This window comes from Rhodofomes roseus (assembly GCF_022264815.1).
Source record: "Rhodofomes roseus strain CIRM-BRFM 1785 chromosome Unknown C8Q71scaffold_24, whole genome shotgun sequence".
NCBI classification, from domain to species: domain Eukaryota; kingdom Fungi; phylum Basidiomycota; class Agaricomycetes; order Polyporales; family Fomitopsidaceae; genus Rhodofomes; species Rhodofomes roseus.
This window is the reverse complement of record NW_025952980.1, coordinates 359,769-373,423: the sequence shown is the minus strand read 5'-3', so window position 1 is coordinate 373,423 and position 13,655 is coordinate 359,769. Positions and strand designations below refer to the sequence as shown.

Here is a 13,655-nt window from a genome sequence, read left to right as displayed (position 1 = left end):
CCGGTGAATCCTTAGGTGATGACATCGCGCGCCTGGCCCTGGGATCAGCATCCGGTGCGCGCAAATGTCAGTGTCCAGCGAGCGTCGTACAGCCTTCAGGATATCCCACCAGGAGCGGGATGCCATGCATCGACGGATGTTTGGCTGGACACTCGGCACATAGAGGCAAGTGGAACGAGCAGGGTGAGGAGAACAGAGCCTAGGAAGACGATCTTGGCGTGTCGTCGCAGAGGGGCATAGGGCACGAGTGGGATGATAGCCCGTTTACGGCTATGCGAGTGCAGAGTATGGGATGGTATGTATGCAGAGGAGGAGGCGGTCGTGCGTGAGGAGGAGGAGAAGATGACGCGCTCGACGGCGCGCTCTGCTGCACGTGATGGGCGCGATCACCGAGTCCGATGAGGTCGCGCAAGGCCGCGTCCCTCCTCCTCCCCCTCGTTCCCATCGGTGCTCAAGCTGACTGCTATGCCTCGTCAGGCTCGAGCGACTTCGTTCGGTACAGGAACCCTAACCTCTCCGTCCCGCTCCTCCCGATCGCCGGACACGCATAAAGAGCTCTGTCATGTGTTGACCTCCCCCAATGGACGCACCGCCGGGGTTCCCTCTCCACACCCAGTGTCGTCCGACTGTCCTGCTCCTGCGCGCCTCATCGCCTCGTACTCCCGGCGAGACACCTACAGACAACACTCGCATGTAGACAGAATCCGCCATCTTCGACCTCCCCGAATAATAGAAGCACTATTGCATACCCTTGTTTCAGCCTCGCATCGTACGCCAGGCGGTCGACATTCAGAGGGATGAGTCAACGCAGCTTCGTCAGAGTGGTCGCCCCAAGTATGTAAGTAAAGTTATACCGAGTCGAACTCTTCATGCTCTCAAGGGTCGCTGCTGAGTACTTGAGGTTGGGCGATGAACTGCCCATCTCTGCAGACGAGATACTACCACGACGTCGTATGGGGCCACAAACGGTGTGCGCCAGGAGAGCGATTCATCATCCCAAGGTGTGTGTTTGTCTTGCCAGGCGACATTACCTTCGTTCATCCCTTCATCGCTTGCACAGTCCGCCGCACGATAGACCGACCCTGCATATCCACCCGCTCACAATACCGCTTACCTGGGATATCCAGGACCTGGCCCCGCCAGGTGAGCTTCTACGCTTAGGCTTGGCTGACCCTCTCCGCCTCTTACGCCGTGCTCCGTGGTTTGTTTCTCACTCAAAATGCATGCTCGTCTTGTATATATGCAGATACACGCGACATTTCTGTCACTCGCCAACGCCACATAACTTCACTCGCAACATACGTACCGCGCATCTCACTTACGAACGTGAGTCCCGCATTGCTGCACGCGTGTCTCAGCTCGTTCAATTGATTTTGCAGGCAATACCACCGTCACGCGCAGGTCCTATTCAGAGGAACATCCGACCCGTCCCAGCATGTGCCGCCATCCTCGACTAGGCTCCTACCTTTGCCCATGGGAACCGTGCTCAAGTCTTTCGGTCTTTCCAGATTGTCTCTACAATAATGAATACCTGCGTTTCACGCCACGCAGAAGCCGATCCCGAACTACTCCACAAGCACAGTGAGACGGCGCAAAGGAAGGTCCGAGGCCCGTCGAGAGGTGCATATATGCGCTTAACTGCTCCGCTATAGGGCAAATCCTGAAAAGGCGCGGGCGACGGCTGCAGAGATACGCCGTACCTTCACACCGGCACTGTTCTTCGCTTTACGCTCGGAGGTGCCTCCTTTTTGAGTGGTCAGGCTCCCGTTTCCGCAGGTGAGCTCTGCAACCGTTGTCCTGGGATTGCCGCGCTGCTGCAACACCCCGTTAGTCGTCTATCGTTGACCGATGACCTCTTGCACCTACTCGCTTTCGATTCCCCAGGGGTTCGACGATGGCTCGGTCGAGAGGCCGATGGACAAGATCGTCGTGATCAGCCCGTCTCTTCTAGTCCAATTGTCTGCGACGCCGGCAGTGCTTCTCTCACAACTGAAGAGTGCTTGTACGCATCCGTGAGCACTAGTACTGCCTTCTCGTCGCATTGACACTCAGCCGTCATCGTCGTAGTAGATGGTATATGCTACTCGTCGAGGCATGGTGCAGGGGGCCCGACGAGTCCAGTCGACGGCTACTCAGCGTCTTACCGGGTCCCTCCTCTGTCGAATCTCTGCAATCCAACGGCTTTCATCTGGATATGCAACGGCGCGAACGACACAGAAGGAGACGCGAAGGTAAGCTCATCCCCTCAAGACTATGCTTTTGATCAAGAATGTCGTCGTGATACCTGTTGTCCTAAACACAATGTCCGTCGTTGAGAATTTGACCATGTATCGTACAACATCGTGCCGCTGTCCTGCGCGATCACCAACGACGTCCGTCCGAGCCCTTCATGCCAGTGTCCGTCTCCCTCCAAATTACCTCCTGAGCTTCGTTGTACTGTTCCGTTCCTACGGGTGTGTTTTCTTCGACATCCTCGCCTCCGCGATCGCTCAATGTGTCCTCTGCGGGAACATGCAAGTGGGCCGGTTCATGAGTGCGCCGTTGCGAGGTACGACATTGGGCCACTTACCATTGAGCATAGACGTGGACACACAAGTAATAGTCTCCACACTGTCCATCCAATTGAACCGCAACTCTACTATTCCGCGATCCAACCACGGCGTAAAGAGAGTGATCATGTATGCTTTGATCGTGGCTACCACGACGGGATTGTCCTGTATGTTTCCAACGTAGAAATCAACCTCTACGCAGTTGTAGTGAGTGTGCAGCGGAAGCCCATTGAATATCTCGCGCGAGAGAATGATGTGAAAAGCAGAGATGGCCTCGGCAGGATCTGGTGCCACGGGCGTCCGTCCATGATTCTGGGGAAGCACCTCGAGGCGAGCTAGAGTGAGATGAATATACACCTTCCGTAGGTCCACGCTGACGATGTCTGATAGTATGGCGGTGAGAGCACTGTGTATCTTCTGTGGCGATGGGGCAATGTCCCGAAGGTTTATGTACAATGTTTGCAGAGTCGTATTCCCTGCGAGGGACGGAATGACCTCGAGATCTACAATGGGAAGCAGTTGGCAGTGAGACACATGTGCAGACTACACACAGAAAGCTGACCTGTGTCCACCGAACATTCCCACCACAAATCCTTGAGCCGATGTCCGGATTCATGGAGGAAACGGCTAGTACGTGATAGAAGTGCGGCGGATGGCCGGCCTGCAAGACAGATACGGAGTTCATGCAGTTTGCTGCATGATCTAGGAGTGGCAAGCAGCTGCAGAAGCTGCAGAGCGGATTGATCGGGGACGTCCGTAAGGGTAAAGCTTTCCCATGAGTGTATATATGTGTTCTCCGTACGCGCAGGAACTGTCTCCTCGAGTGTGATCATAGGGCCCGAGGCAAATTGGTACCGTGCCTCGAATGAGGTCAGACGGCGAAAATGCGCCAGGCATCGCTGAAGAGCTGAGAGCGAAGTAAAGAATCGCAGGTCAAGGTCGAGGCGGGTCACAGTGGATGAATTAGCGACTACCATGTGCAGCAGAGCTTGAGCTTGAGAACCGAGGGCCGTTGTTCCTTGATACTCCGAGGACACGTCAGAATACTCTGGCCTGTGTTTGGAACCGCGAAGATAAATAGACTCGAGCCTGTGTGAACGGGCTCGAAGAGTGATGTAGTCGGGGACCGATCCCGGTCTGAGAGGGTGCTGTAATGTTATATTGTAGAGCTCCAGCGACATAAGGTTGGGAAGGGCATTGATCACCCTGCGAAGATCCGGCAAACTGCGAAACCTGCAGTCCCGCAGAATGAGGCACGAGACGCTGGTGTAAGAAGACAGGTAGATGAAGAAGCTATCGTGCGGTGTCTTGGTGGACCAGTCAAGGGTAACGAGTTCCACGTAACGCAGTTTCGGTAGTATCCATCCAGGAATGCAAATCGGCCAAACGTGCGCGAACGGCTTGCTGGCGTTGTCAGAGATCCACAATTTCTTGAACTGTTTGCGATATGGCGCATTACGAAGGGATGTGAGGGTATGCGCATAGTCTCGCAGGGCCTCTTGGGTTCGACAGGTGATCGCATACTCTGGCAGAACTCGCCGTGCAGCATGATACCAAGCGGGGCAAATGCGCGTGCAGCTGACCGCTAGCTGGACCGGTTCGTCCCAGAGGAATTCGCAGATGCGCTCGATCAGCTCTTGCGGGAATTGCGGACTCGTATTGCTGAGAAAGCACAAAGCCATGAATCACGTATTCACCCCAATCCTCCGGGAGGAGGAGCCGTGGGTCACGCACCTTGAGTATATGGGTTGCCTGAACAGAATCTCAATACCAGGACGCCACTCGGATGCTGAGCCTGAGTCCTCAGTCTCTTCATCCCCGGACTCCTCTTCCCCGGACTCCTCGCCCGTCAGCTTGTCAGGGATGATGCCCTGATCAGCAATCTGATCCTCCATTCGTTCGGTCGTATGCACCGAGAACTTCATCGTAGCCGCTGTGATCCAACTACATAGCGACTCCGTCAATACGGTCACATCACATTGGAAATATGTTCATACAAATGCAGTGCTTGGACTATCGGTCTTCCGACGTCCGTTGATTCAGAGCGTCGCTTGTAGTGAGGTTGAAAGCGAACCGCTTGCGCGTTATGTAGTCACTGTCCCGGGTATACCCACGTTAGACTTGATCACATACTCATTATGCCGCACACAGCTTACCTAGCTAGCTCGCGGTGTTCGTTCAGACAGGAATCAGGACTGAATGTACACGATCCAGATGCGGTCACAATGACAGGATCGACGATTGGTGCGTTGTCCGCGACGGACTCGGATTCGAGACGTGGATGGATGTTACTCTGGAGTGGAGGTAGCGCCTCGAGAACGCGGCGGGTCAGGTCGACTTGGTCGAGAAGAGGGCACCGTTTTAACCGCGAGGCATGTCCATGCGATGTCGGTACACGCCGAACGGCGCCATTGTATTAGGGGATTACTGCCTTATGTTCAAGGGCAGCTGAGAAGCAGCTGTGCATTTAGGTTCGCGATTACCCACACGCTGCGCCATATGTTGCGCTCGGAATTGATACGCATACCGTCGTAACTCATCCCCCAAGGGCAAATTGTGAGTACGTCCTGTACGCATGAAGACGTTTACGTACCTCATATCCATGAGACATACTCACGTACTAATAGTACGCTGCTACGCACAAGAGACGGTGCATAGTGGGGCCAACGGCACAGGAGCGCCCTTTGTCAAATGGAAGACCTGTCAAAGTGGTTGAAGGCTGTTGTATGAGCACTGGGTTCGAGATAGAAGGCCAGTAGTTCCGCACCGTGTGTCTCCCCGACAACGCAGAACTTACAGTTATGGGGCAGTGACTCCTCAGGCCGCGCACATAGAAGACTGCTGCGCCAACGGTGTCCTGCGACGTGTCTTCGAGTCCCCTAGGCTATTGTGATTCGAAATACATGGATAGCTAAGTGTACGAGGAAAAGTGCGCAAGTGTGCACAGAGAGGAAGCTGGATGATATCAGCGCGCTGACAACGCGACACACGGTCTACACGTGACAGACGCGTCTCGTAGTAGGTCATCCACTCGCCGACTGGTCACTACAGTGTCCAAGCCGTACCGTCTCCTTCTCTCATCACTACAACGCGTCTTCTGTAAAACAACTCTAGTGGCTCTGGGCAGCCTGTATCACCAATCTTCCGATTGCAGATCGCGCAGAGTTCGCCCCTTCCGACAGAGGTCCGCTTCTGACGGCGCGGTGCAGCCCTCCCCGACGCCGTCGAAAGAATCGTCAAACCACGCGACAAGACAGGCGACGTACTGCTACTGATGGGTACGTGTCTGCCTCTTCAAATGGCTTCACTCTGTCTCAGTGAACTCGACGGCTCACCTCGTGCGTTACAGGCTACCACCGACGCAGTGCCGTGTGTACCCGCTCGGTGCGATGCTCCCGTTGTCTTCGATTGTCACTGGTAAGCCTTCGTTGATTCTCTCTGCTTTGTCACTTGCTCCGTACGCCAGCGCGCTCCAACAGTGCTCCCTTCCACTTCTTTTGTGTTCGTTCCGCATATATGCGCTTCGATTGCGGTGTTGCTGGTATCCCGCAATACGACCTAGGTCATGTAGTTTGGATATATCGTCCATCCTTCCCCTTCCTTCGACTCATTGCCGTACGTATATGCAGCCGTCATCCCAATTGGGACACTAGACTATGAGAGCCGCACGATCCCTGTACATAGTGAGTGTCGGTTCAATTGAATGCCAACACGGATGGCGATGCTCGAATGCAACGAAGGGATATTGGGCGATGTCGGACTGCTGACAACGCGCCGCACGATCCCTACGTGTTGAATAGAGCCGCCAGGCAGCTCGAGTACTTGTCCTCGTGCAACGAAGATATCTCCGCATCGCCCATCTAGACTCCGATACCGCACATACACACCAGTACTCTGGTCACAACCGCGACACTTGAGGGGGTTGTATGACTCCGCGGGTTGCTCAGCTCAAGGCCGTACTAGGCATGGCACTACCTCGATGGGTAGTCAGACACCCAGGGATGAGTGGCCCGGAACCTGACGCACTGCACGGTTCGCATTCATGAGAATCCCAGCTCCCCGTTGTGGAGGAGAAAACCGGCTTAGGTCCGGAACGACGCTCTGCGTCTACTATAGAAGTCATCACTCTTATTCTTGCGCTCACCGTTTCTATTGCTACGACTTATACATTCTCGGACAGACACTCATACGATATTCCCCAAACTTACTGTACTCCAATCGACTCTACCGACGCGTCTGCGACGAACCGGAAGGCGGACATGGAGGACCCACAGTAGGGCGAAGGCGGGCGTCGTCGAGCAGAGTGCCGCACCTGTTGGGGGCCAGGTCGCGAACGCCAATAGCACCGCTCCGTCGCTGTCAGCCCCGTACCGAGATACTGGTCCGCCGTTGAAGCCGGAAGGGAAATCAACGCACGTCGACACCCGGGCGGGTGCTCCCATACGGTACTTTCCTAATATGGTATCATTCCTTCCCAATGTGTCAACGAACGATCGCTCTTCACTAGTCACGTTTCTGTTCGAACTTGCTACGCTTTCATCTGTGACGCTTTGCTCCACCTTAGGTTTTTATCTCTCTCGAGTGCCTCGGTCTGCTTCGGTCTCGTGCTGTATTTGTAGAGGGCTGTGTCGCCCGCTCTGGGATCGTATCGTACCCCTCTCGCTTCTCCCCTCTCGCTCACGCGTACTGCAAGGTTCGGCACGGACGAGCGACTCGACGTCGCGCGTGCACCTCAAGTCGAGTCAGTTGAGTAGTTGAGATTGATAAGTAATTGTTTGTATCCGCGCGGCCCCACTACTTCCTACAGATCATCGCTCGCCGTCCAGTCACTAACCCGAACACCAAACACTGACTCATCTGAACACCTGCACCCGGAGCCGTCAGTACGCGTGTCGATATCACGCGCGCGCTTTCTCTCCCACAAGTGGTGACCACCGCAGGGGGTTTCATTGCACACAGGTACGTGTGCAGGGTCCCGGTGTGCTAACTGTTCTATTTCAGGACGGCGCCCAAGAATACATCGAAAAGCGCGACGAGCGCGCCGCGCCCGAACATAGGCGAACCATCTCGAGGACGCCCAGAACTCCGCCGTACAACTCGCACTGCTACTGACGTATCACTAGACCGTGCGACGTCCCGAAAAGGCAAGCAAAGACAGAAGAACATCAAGATCGACGAAGCAGTCGATCAAGACCTTGACATATCTGTCCTTCCAACGTCCTCACAGGACGTTCCTAGCCCGCTAAGCACCTCATCTTTTCTCTCCATCTCCTCGTTCCCTTCGGGCTCAGTCACGCCGACGTCCCCGATAACTCCGTTCTCCTTCGCTCCCACACCTGACACACCCTTTCAGAATCCATTTGACATACCACCAGCAGACATGACAGCACCACCACCAAGCGCCGATGCGTCGTCGTCAACAGTTACGCCCGCGCAGTCCCGGCACGCGATGCCGCCTCCGACCTCCAAATACTCGCCTCGGTTTGACGGTAAACGTCTCCGAAGCTTCCTCAGCGTTTTCGAACACCTCGCTAATGCCGCAGCGTTATCCGATGCCGAGAAGTGCCGTATGGTACTAGAATACTGCACGGAAGAGGTAAGTGTTATGCTCTCGTGCATGACTGAATTTGCAGGGAGCGACTGGGATAAAGCGAAGGAGCAAATGGTCTTTTGCTTCGGCGATGGCACGGTCAAGGAGAGAGGCTCGGCCGACAAATTACGGGCCTACTGCAGCAAGTACCGTAGGAAGCGCAAGATAAGGAACGTCGAAGACTACTACAAGTACCTCCACGGGTTCTTGAAGTGTGCCGGCAACCAGGTGGAGTTAGAACGTATCAATGTGCACGAGCACGACTTCCTCTTCTTCCACGGGTTAGACTCACGCGTTAGGAGGGCCATCGTGCCGAAGTTAGAGGAGCTCATGGGTAAGACACCCACCCACGCGAACCCGGCATCATTCAAGATATGCGCCGAGGAAGTCCGCAAGTATTTCACAGAGAACGATTACCGACGAGACGCTGATTCATCTAGCTCCGAATCGGAGGATAGCAACACGGACTCGGAATCAGACGACGAGTCGGACAGCGATACTGACTCATCTGACAGCGATAGCGAGGACGACAAGAAGAAGAAGAGGAAGAAAAAGAAGAAGAAGACGGACAAGAAAGCGGACAAGAAGAAGAGCAAGCGTAAGGGTAAGCATTCAAAAGGGAAGGACGATGTGGATGACCTAGTCGACCGACTGGAGAAACTGCTTGCCGCTCGACTAACACCGGCGCCGGCGGGCTCATCGTCTCAGGCCTCAGCGTGCGCGACTCATCACGGGCAGCCAGCGCGTTGCTGCTACATGTGCGCGAAGGAGGAGGGTAAGGATCTGGACCATCGGCTTGGTATGGGGCATTGTAGCTTCACCAAGAAGTGGCTCGCAGACGGTACGATCATGTATAGCCCGCAGGGCCGACTAACGTACGCAGACGGCTCCGACCTGCCGAACGGGAGAGGCGTCCCCGGCGGAATATCGACGTTGATCCAGCAGCGGATCGATCAATTGAAGGGGAAGGCTCGCGACGCGCCGCCGCACCTGTCGTGCAGCGCGATTGAAGTAATGCGCGACGATCAGCCGGTGTTCAGCGGTGACGTTTACGCCATCTCGTCCGAAGACGTTTACTCCTTTCCAGTTACCAGGTCGCAGGCTAAATCTCAAGATCAAGTGGCAACAACGCCAAGCGCACTCAGGAAGGTTCGGTTCGATGTCACGCATTCGAACACTGATGGGCCAAGGGGCGGGACGACTCCTAAGTCACCCCCTCCCGTCCAAGTTCGGCAGCCGGCAGAGCCTACCCAGTTCACGAAAGACAAGGTAAAAGCGGCAGAGGCCGCAGGGCCCGAACCGCCGAAAGTCAATACGGAGCAAGGGTGGCGAGAACGCGAAGCACAGAAGAAGCAGGACCGACGAGAGAGCACAGGCGATCCGACAGGACGTGCACGGCCTGAACGAACGAACATACGGTTCACGTCGGATATCCAGGACATGGTTTCAGTAGACCAGGTTATGGATAAGACACTCAACACGATGATGTCTATACCGTTGAAGACGCTAATTGCTATGTCCCCAGAGATGCAGAAGAGATTCTCGGCCATAACGAAGACCCGCCGGGAGGTTCATGCGACCATAGCAGAGGTGGGCATGGAGGCTGACGAGAGTGCAGACGTCCAGGAAGAACTACAAGGGGAAGCATCGGTTACGGTACGAGACGAAGAGCACCTGGAGAAGATAATCGACAGCTACGCGGCCGCAATCGCACTCGGCGGTCACCGACGTTTCGTAGCCATGGCATGCGGGCTGGTCCAAGGGAGATTCGGCAACGAACCGGTAACGTACCTTATCGATTCTGGCTCGGAATTGAACCTGATCGCTCAGCGCGTGTACGAGCGAGCGGGGGTGGAGATCGACAAGGATGGGTCCAGGTGGACGTTGAGGGGAATCCACGGCGCGCCAGTGTCTCTGGTGGGGTGCTGCCGCGATGCGTCGGTTGAGATCAACGGCATGCGGTTTGATCATCATTTTTTCGTGCACCCTGAGGAGTTGGGGAGGCACGACGGGATTCTTGGGCAGCCGTGGCTGCAGTGGTTTTCATCGAGGCTCGAGTACGCACGCAATGGCGGGCAGGAGCTTGTGGTGTTCCCTAGCGGAGACCCTAATAGCGACCCGATGCGTATCAGGATAGTTGGGATGGCTGACCGTCGCAATGTGGACAAGTTGGTTCACTCGGCGGATGGCGAGGCGGGTTTTTAGAAGGGGACGTGTCTACCGAGCCGGCCCCGTCGTTCACGGGGCAAGCGTCCCTGGAAATTCCTCGGCTCGGAAGGTCGTTGCAGGCTTTGGCCGGTGACCGGAAATTCTTGGACTCTGATAACGTGCACGTGCTAACTCAGCTGAACCCTCCCCATACGTTTGATGGCCTGCTCCGTTCTGTCTCATTTTCTTCATCCGATTGTAGCCTGCCCGTTCGCTCACCATGGACAGATCGAGCGTTGGGGCAACAAGAAGCATACGCAAATGCAGCGAGGCGGTACAAGCCGGTCGCGCGTAAGGTAAGGCCAGTCCCTACGTACATGCCTAATCCGTCTGCGCAGAAGCTTGTACCGATCGAGGTACCGACACCGCCTCCGCTGCCAAGAAAGCCAATGCCGCGTTCGCAGTTCGTACCGACACAACGGCTGACACAAGAGCGACTCGACGCGATTATCAAGACCGTTCCGGATGGGTTTCTCACAGAAGCGGAGCTCGACCTCATGGTCCACGTCCTTGGCATCAACGAGCAGGCTCTTGCGTGGACAGAAGAAGAGCGAGGTACATTCTCACCGAAATATTTCCCTGACTACGAGATTCCGGTTATAGAGCATGTGCCGTGGACTAGGCCACCGATCAAAGTGCCGAAGGCCCTCGAAGACAAGGTGCGCGTGGTTGTGCAAGATCAAATCGAAGCCGGCAATTACGAACATTCGACGGCTTCGTATCGGGCAGCGTCGTTCCCAGTGCTGAAGAAGAACGGCGAACCAAGGATGGTCATCAATCTCGAAGATCTCAATGCGGTGACGATCCGCGACTCGGCGTTGCCTCCTCGCGCGGACGACTTCGCCGAGAGCTTCGTCGGGCATCAGGTATACGCTATTCTCGACTTGTTCTCGGGCTACAACGGGATACGGCTACACGAGGGGTCGCGCGACTTAACCACGTTTCATTCGGTATGCGGCGCGCTCCGAAACGCGACGATGCCGCAAGGTTTCACTAACGCGATGCAATGCTTCATGCGTTGGATCCTACACGTGCTTGGTCCTATGTATCCAGTGCTCGCTGACGCGTTTGTAGACGACAACGGAGTGAAGGGACCGGTGTCACGGTATAACGACGAGCCAATCGAGGGCAACCAAGACATTCGCCGCTTCATATACGAGTTTGCAACCACGCTGAACATGTTATTTCATAGGTTCCGTGAGGCAGGCGTGACGGCTTCGGGGGCGAAGCTGATTCTTGCTACCCCGAAGGTGCAGATTGTCGGATCAGTAGTCTCTGCAGAAGGCTGGGAGCCAGAGCATGGCCTCGTCAACAAGGTACTCAAGTGGCCATACTGCGAGACAGTCAGCGAGGTCCGCGGATTTCTCGGCACTGCAGGCGTTGGACGACGCTGGATCAAGAATTTTTCATTAATCGCTAAGCCACTCTCAGCCTTGTGCCGCGTTACTGATGTTCTATTCGAATTTGGCGAAAAAGAGCAACAAGCGATGGACGAACTCAAGGCGATGATCACGCGCGCTCCCGTACTCAGGAAGATCGACTACCCACTTGCGGCGACGATCGCTCGGGCTCCACGATCATCAGATCACGGGCTTGTCGTCCTTGCGGTCGACTCGTCAATTCATGGAGCAGGGTGGGTCATCTATCAGTACAATGAAACTGACAAGCATCCAGCAATATTCGGATCGTGCACGTTCAACGCGACCGAATCAAGGTACTCACAACCCAAAGCGGAACTGTACGGAGCGTTTCGAGCAATCAAAGAGTGCCGACACCGCATCTGGGGAATCCATTTCCGTCTAGACGTCGACGCAAGTTACCTCAAGCAAATGATCCACGAGCCTGACTTGCCAAACGCGCCGATGACGCGATGGGTAACGTACATCCAGTTATTCGACTTTGAGCTAAACCATGTGCCTGCAGCAAAGCACAAGGCCGAGGACGGTCTGTCAAGACGACGACCTGCAGGCGACGATTCTGGCGAATCCGACGGAGAAGACGAGCTCGATCGACATATAGGGTCTGCCAACGGCGAGCCTGATCCAAGGCCTTTCAACGTTTTCACTCTCGCGATGGCAGACCATCATCGTTCGCCGGGTGGGTCGCTCGGAATCGCGTACGAAGTATCGCCGAACGGTGATACGGAGGTGTCAGCGGTCTCGTTCATGGGTGAGTTTGAATCGCATAAAGCTAACCGCATCACAGAATGGGTCCGCCTTGTCGGAGGAGCTCTCCTAGCGAAGAACATACGACCGCACAGCTCGAACATCACCGACTCGATCTACCCCAGGTGGTACTTCCACCACCAACGGCTCTTCCCGTCACAACCTCAGTGCGGACCCGACTGGGACATCTCGCAGAACAACCCGAGGACCGGACGCGAGTATTGGCTGCCTATAGAGGAACCGGGAAATATGAGCCCGTTCCACCCGAGCCTGCTCAGGAACGAAGACGATGCCTCCTACATCGGCAACGAGTTCATGGTACGCAGCGTGGCACGAGAACAGGTGGCTGACTATCTCCTTGGCAGCGAACTGGTTACCCTGGAATACACGGAACATCGGCCGGCGTACCTGTCGTCCGAGAAGAAGGATGAGTACGAGAGAGGCAGGATCGATCTACATGTCAAGAAGGTAGGCGAGCGATATGGGGGAGTCGGTTGGCAGGAGGGCTTCACGACTTGGGAAGCACGAGTCGAGGAAACCAGGATCGATTACGAGGATCTGCCTCCGCCGACGAGCGGGCGGGATATAAGGTGTGCGTCTCACGAACATAAGTCAGCTAACACGTTTTCGGCGGAAGTCTTCAGGGAAATCAAAGAATACCTTGACGCGGGGACGCTGCCAGAGAGATGCGAGGGTGACCCGGCCGAGCTGAGAAATCTGCGTCGGCGCGCGCAAGGGTTCATCGTCCACGACGGACGACTCTGGAAGACGAGTAGGTATAACGTCCCGCGACTTGTGGTACTCGACGAAGGTAGGAGACGAGAACTAATCGCAGAGGCGCACAACGACTGCGGGCACCGCGGTCGCGACCCAACGTACAAGAAGCTCGCCGACCGCTACTATTGGCCTACGATGTACGACGAAATCGCCTTCTTCGTGCGATCTTGCAACAACTGTCAATACCGCTCGCGTACGCGAACGATCACGCCGCTAAGTATCACGCTCTCTCCTTCGATCTTACGACGCATGGGCTTTGACACCATTTACATGCCGCGAGGCGAGCACGGTGAAAAGTACCTCTTGCATGGGTCGGATACAACAGGCAAGTGGGTCGAGGCAAGGGCGGTAAGAAAGAACACGTCG

At 55.5% G+C, this 13,655-nt stretch overlaps 4 protein-coding genes across 4 annotated transcripts; 3 read left to right on the top strand and 1 right to left on the bottom strand.

Moving 5' to 3' along the window:
- The first annotated feature begins 430 nt into the window (after positions 1–430).
- C8Q71DRAFT_850619 (uncharacterized protein) lies at positions 431–1,935 on the top strand. The gene is made up of 7 exons (XM_047926733.1): positions 431–693; positions 761–838; positions 931–1,001; positions 1,061–1,143; positions 1,247–1,326; positions 1,380–1,776; positions 1,832–1,935. The coding sequence occupies exons 1-6, from the start codon at positions 466–468 to the stop codon at positions 1,455–1,457; spliced, it is 618 nt and encodes a 205-aa protein (XP_047774910.1). The 5' UTR covers positions 431–465; the 3' UTR covers positions 1,458–1,776; positions 1,832–1,935.
- A 426-nt stretch (positions 1,936–2,361) lies between these two features.
- Positions 2,362–4,474, bottom strand: C8Q71DRAFT_861490 (uncharacterized protein; the record flags this gene model as incomplete). Its single annotated transcript, XM_047927913.1, has 4 exons — positions 2,362–2,501; positions 2,570–3,052; positions 3,112–4,211; positions 4,284–4,474. 4 exons carry the CDS (start codon positions 4,472–4,474, stop codon positions 2,362–2,364), a joined length of 1,914 nt encoding a protein of 637 aa, XP_047774909.1.
- Positions 4,475–5,603: 1,129 nt separating this feature from the next.
- Positions 5,604–6,403, top strand: C8Q71DRAFT_780491 (uncharacterized protein). Its single transcript, XM_047924848.1, has 3 exons — positions 5,604–5,827; positions 5,899–6,081; positions 6,112–6,403. Exons 2-3 carry the CDS (start codon positions 5,939–5,941, stop codon positions 6,200–6,202), a joined length of 234 nt encoding a protein of 77 aa, XP_047774908.1. The 5' UTR covers positions 5,604–5,827; positions 5,899–5,938; the 3' UTR covers positions 6,203–6,403.
- A 1,526-nt stretch (positions 6,404–7,929) lies between these two features.
- Positions 7,930–10,344, top strand: C8Q71DRAFT_861489 (uncharacterized protein; the record flags this gene model as incomplete). Its single annotated transcript, XM_047927912.1, has 1 exon — positions 7,930–10,344. The coding sequence occupies one exon, from the start codon at positions 7,930–7,932 to the stop codon at positions 10,342–10,344; it is 2,415 nt and encodes an 804-aa protein (XP_047774907.1).
- Between the last annotated feature and the right edge of the window lie 3,311 nt (positions 10,345–13,655).

Coding starts and splice junctions, on each gene's coding strand:
- C8Q71DRAFT_850619 (XM_047926733.1), top strand. CDS start 466: ATGCCTCGTCAGGCTCGAGCGACTTCGTTCGGTACAGGAACCCTAACC. Junction 694..760: donor CCTACAGACAACACTCGCAT/GTAGACAGAATC, acceptor CCCTTGTTTCAG/CCTCGCATCGTACGCCAGGC. Junction 839..930: donor AGAGTGGTCGCCCCAAGTAT/GTAAGTAAAGTT, acceptor CCATCTCTGCAG/ACGAGATACTACCACGACGT.
- C8Q71DRAFT_780491 (XM_047924848.1), top strand. CDS start 5,939: ATGCTCCCGTTGTCTTCGATTGTCACTGGTAAGCCTTCGTTGATTCTC. Junction 6,082..6,111: donor ATATATGCGCTTCGATTGCG/GTGTTGCTGGTA, acceptor AATACGACCTAG/GTCATGTAGTTTGGATATAT.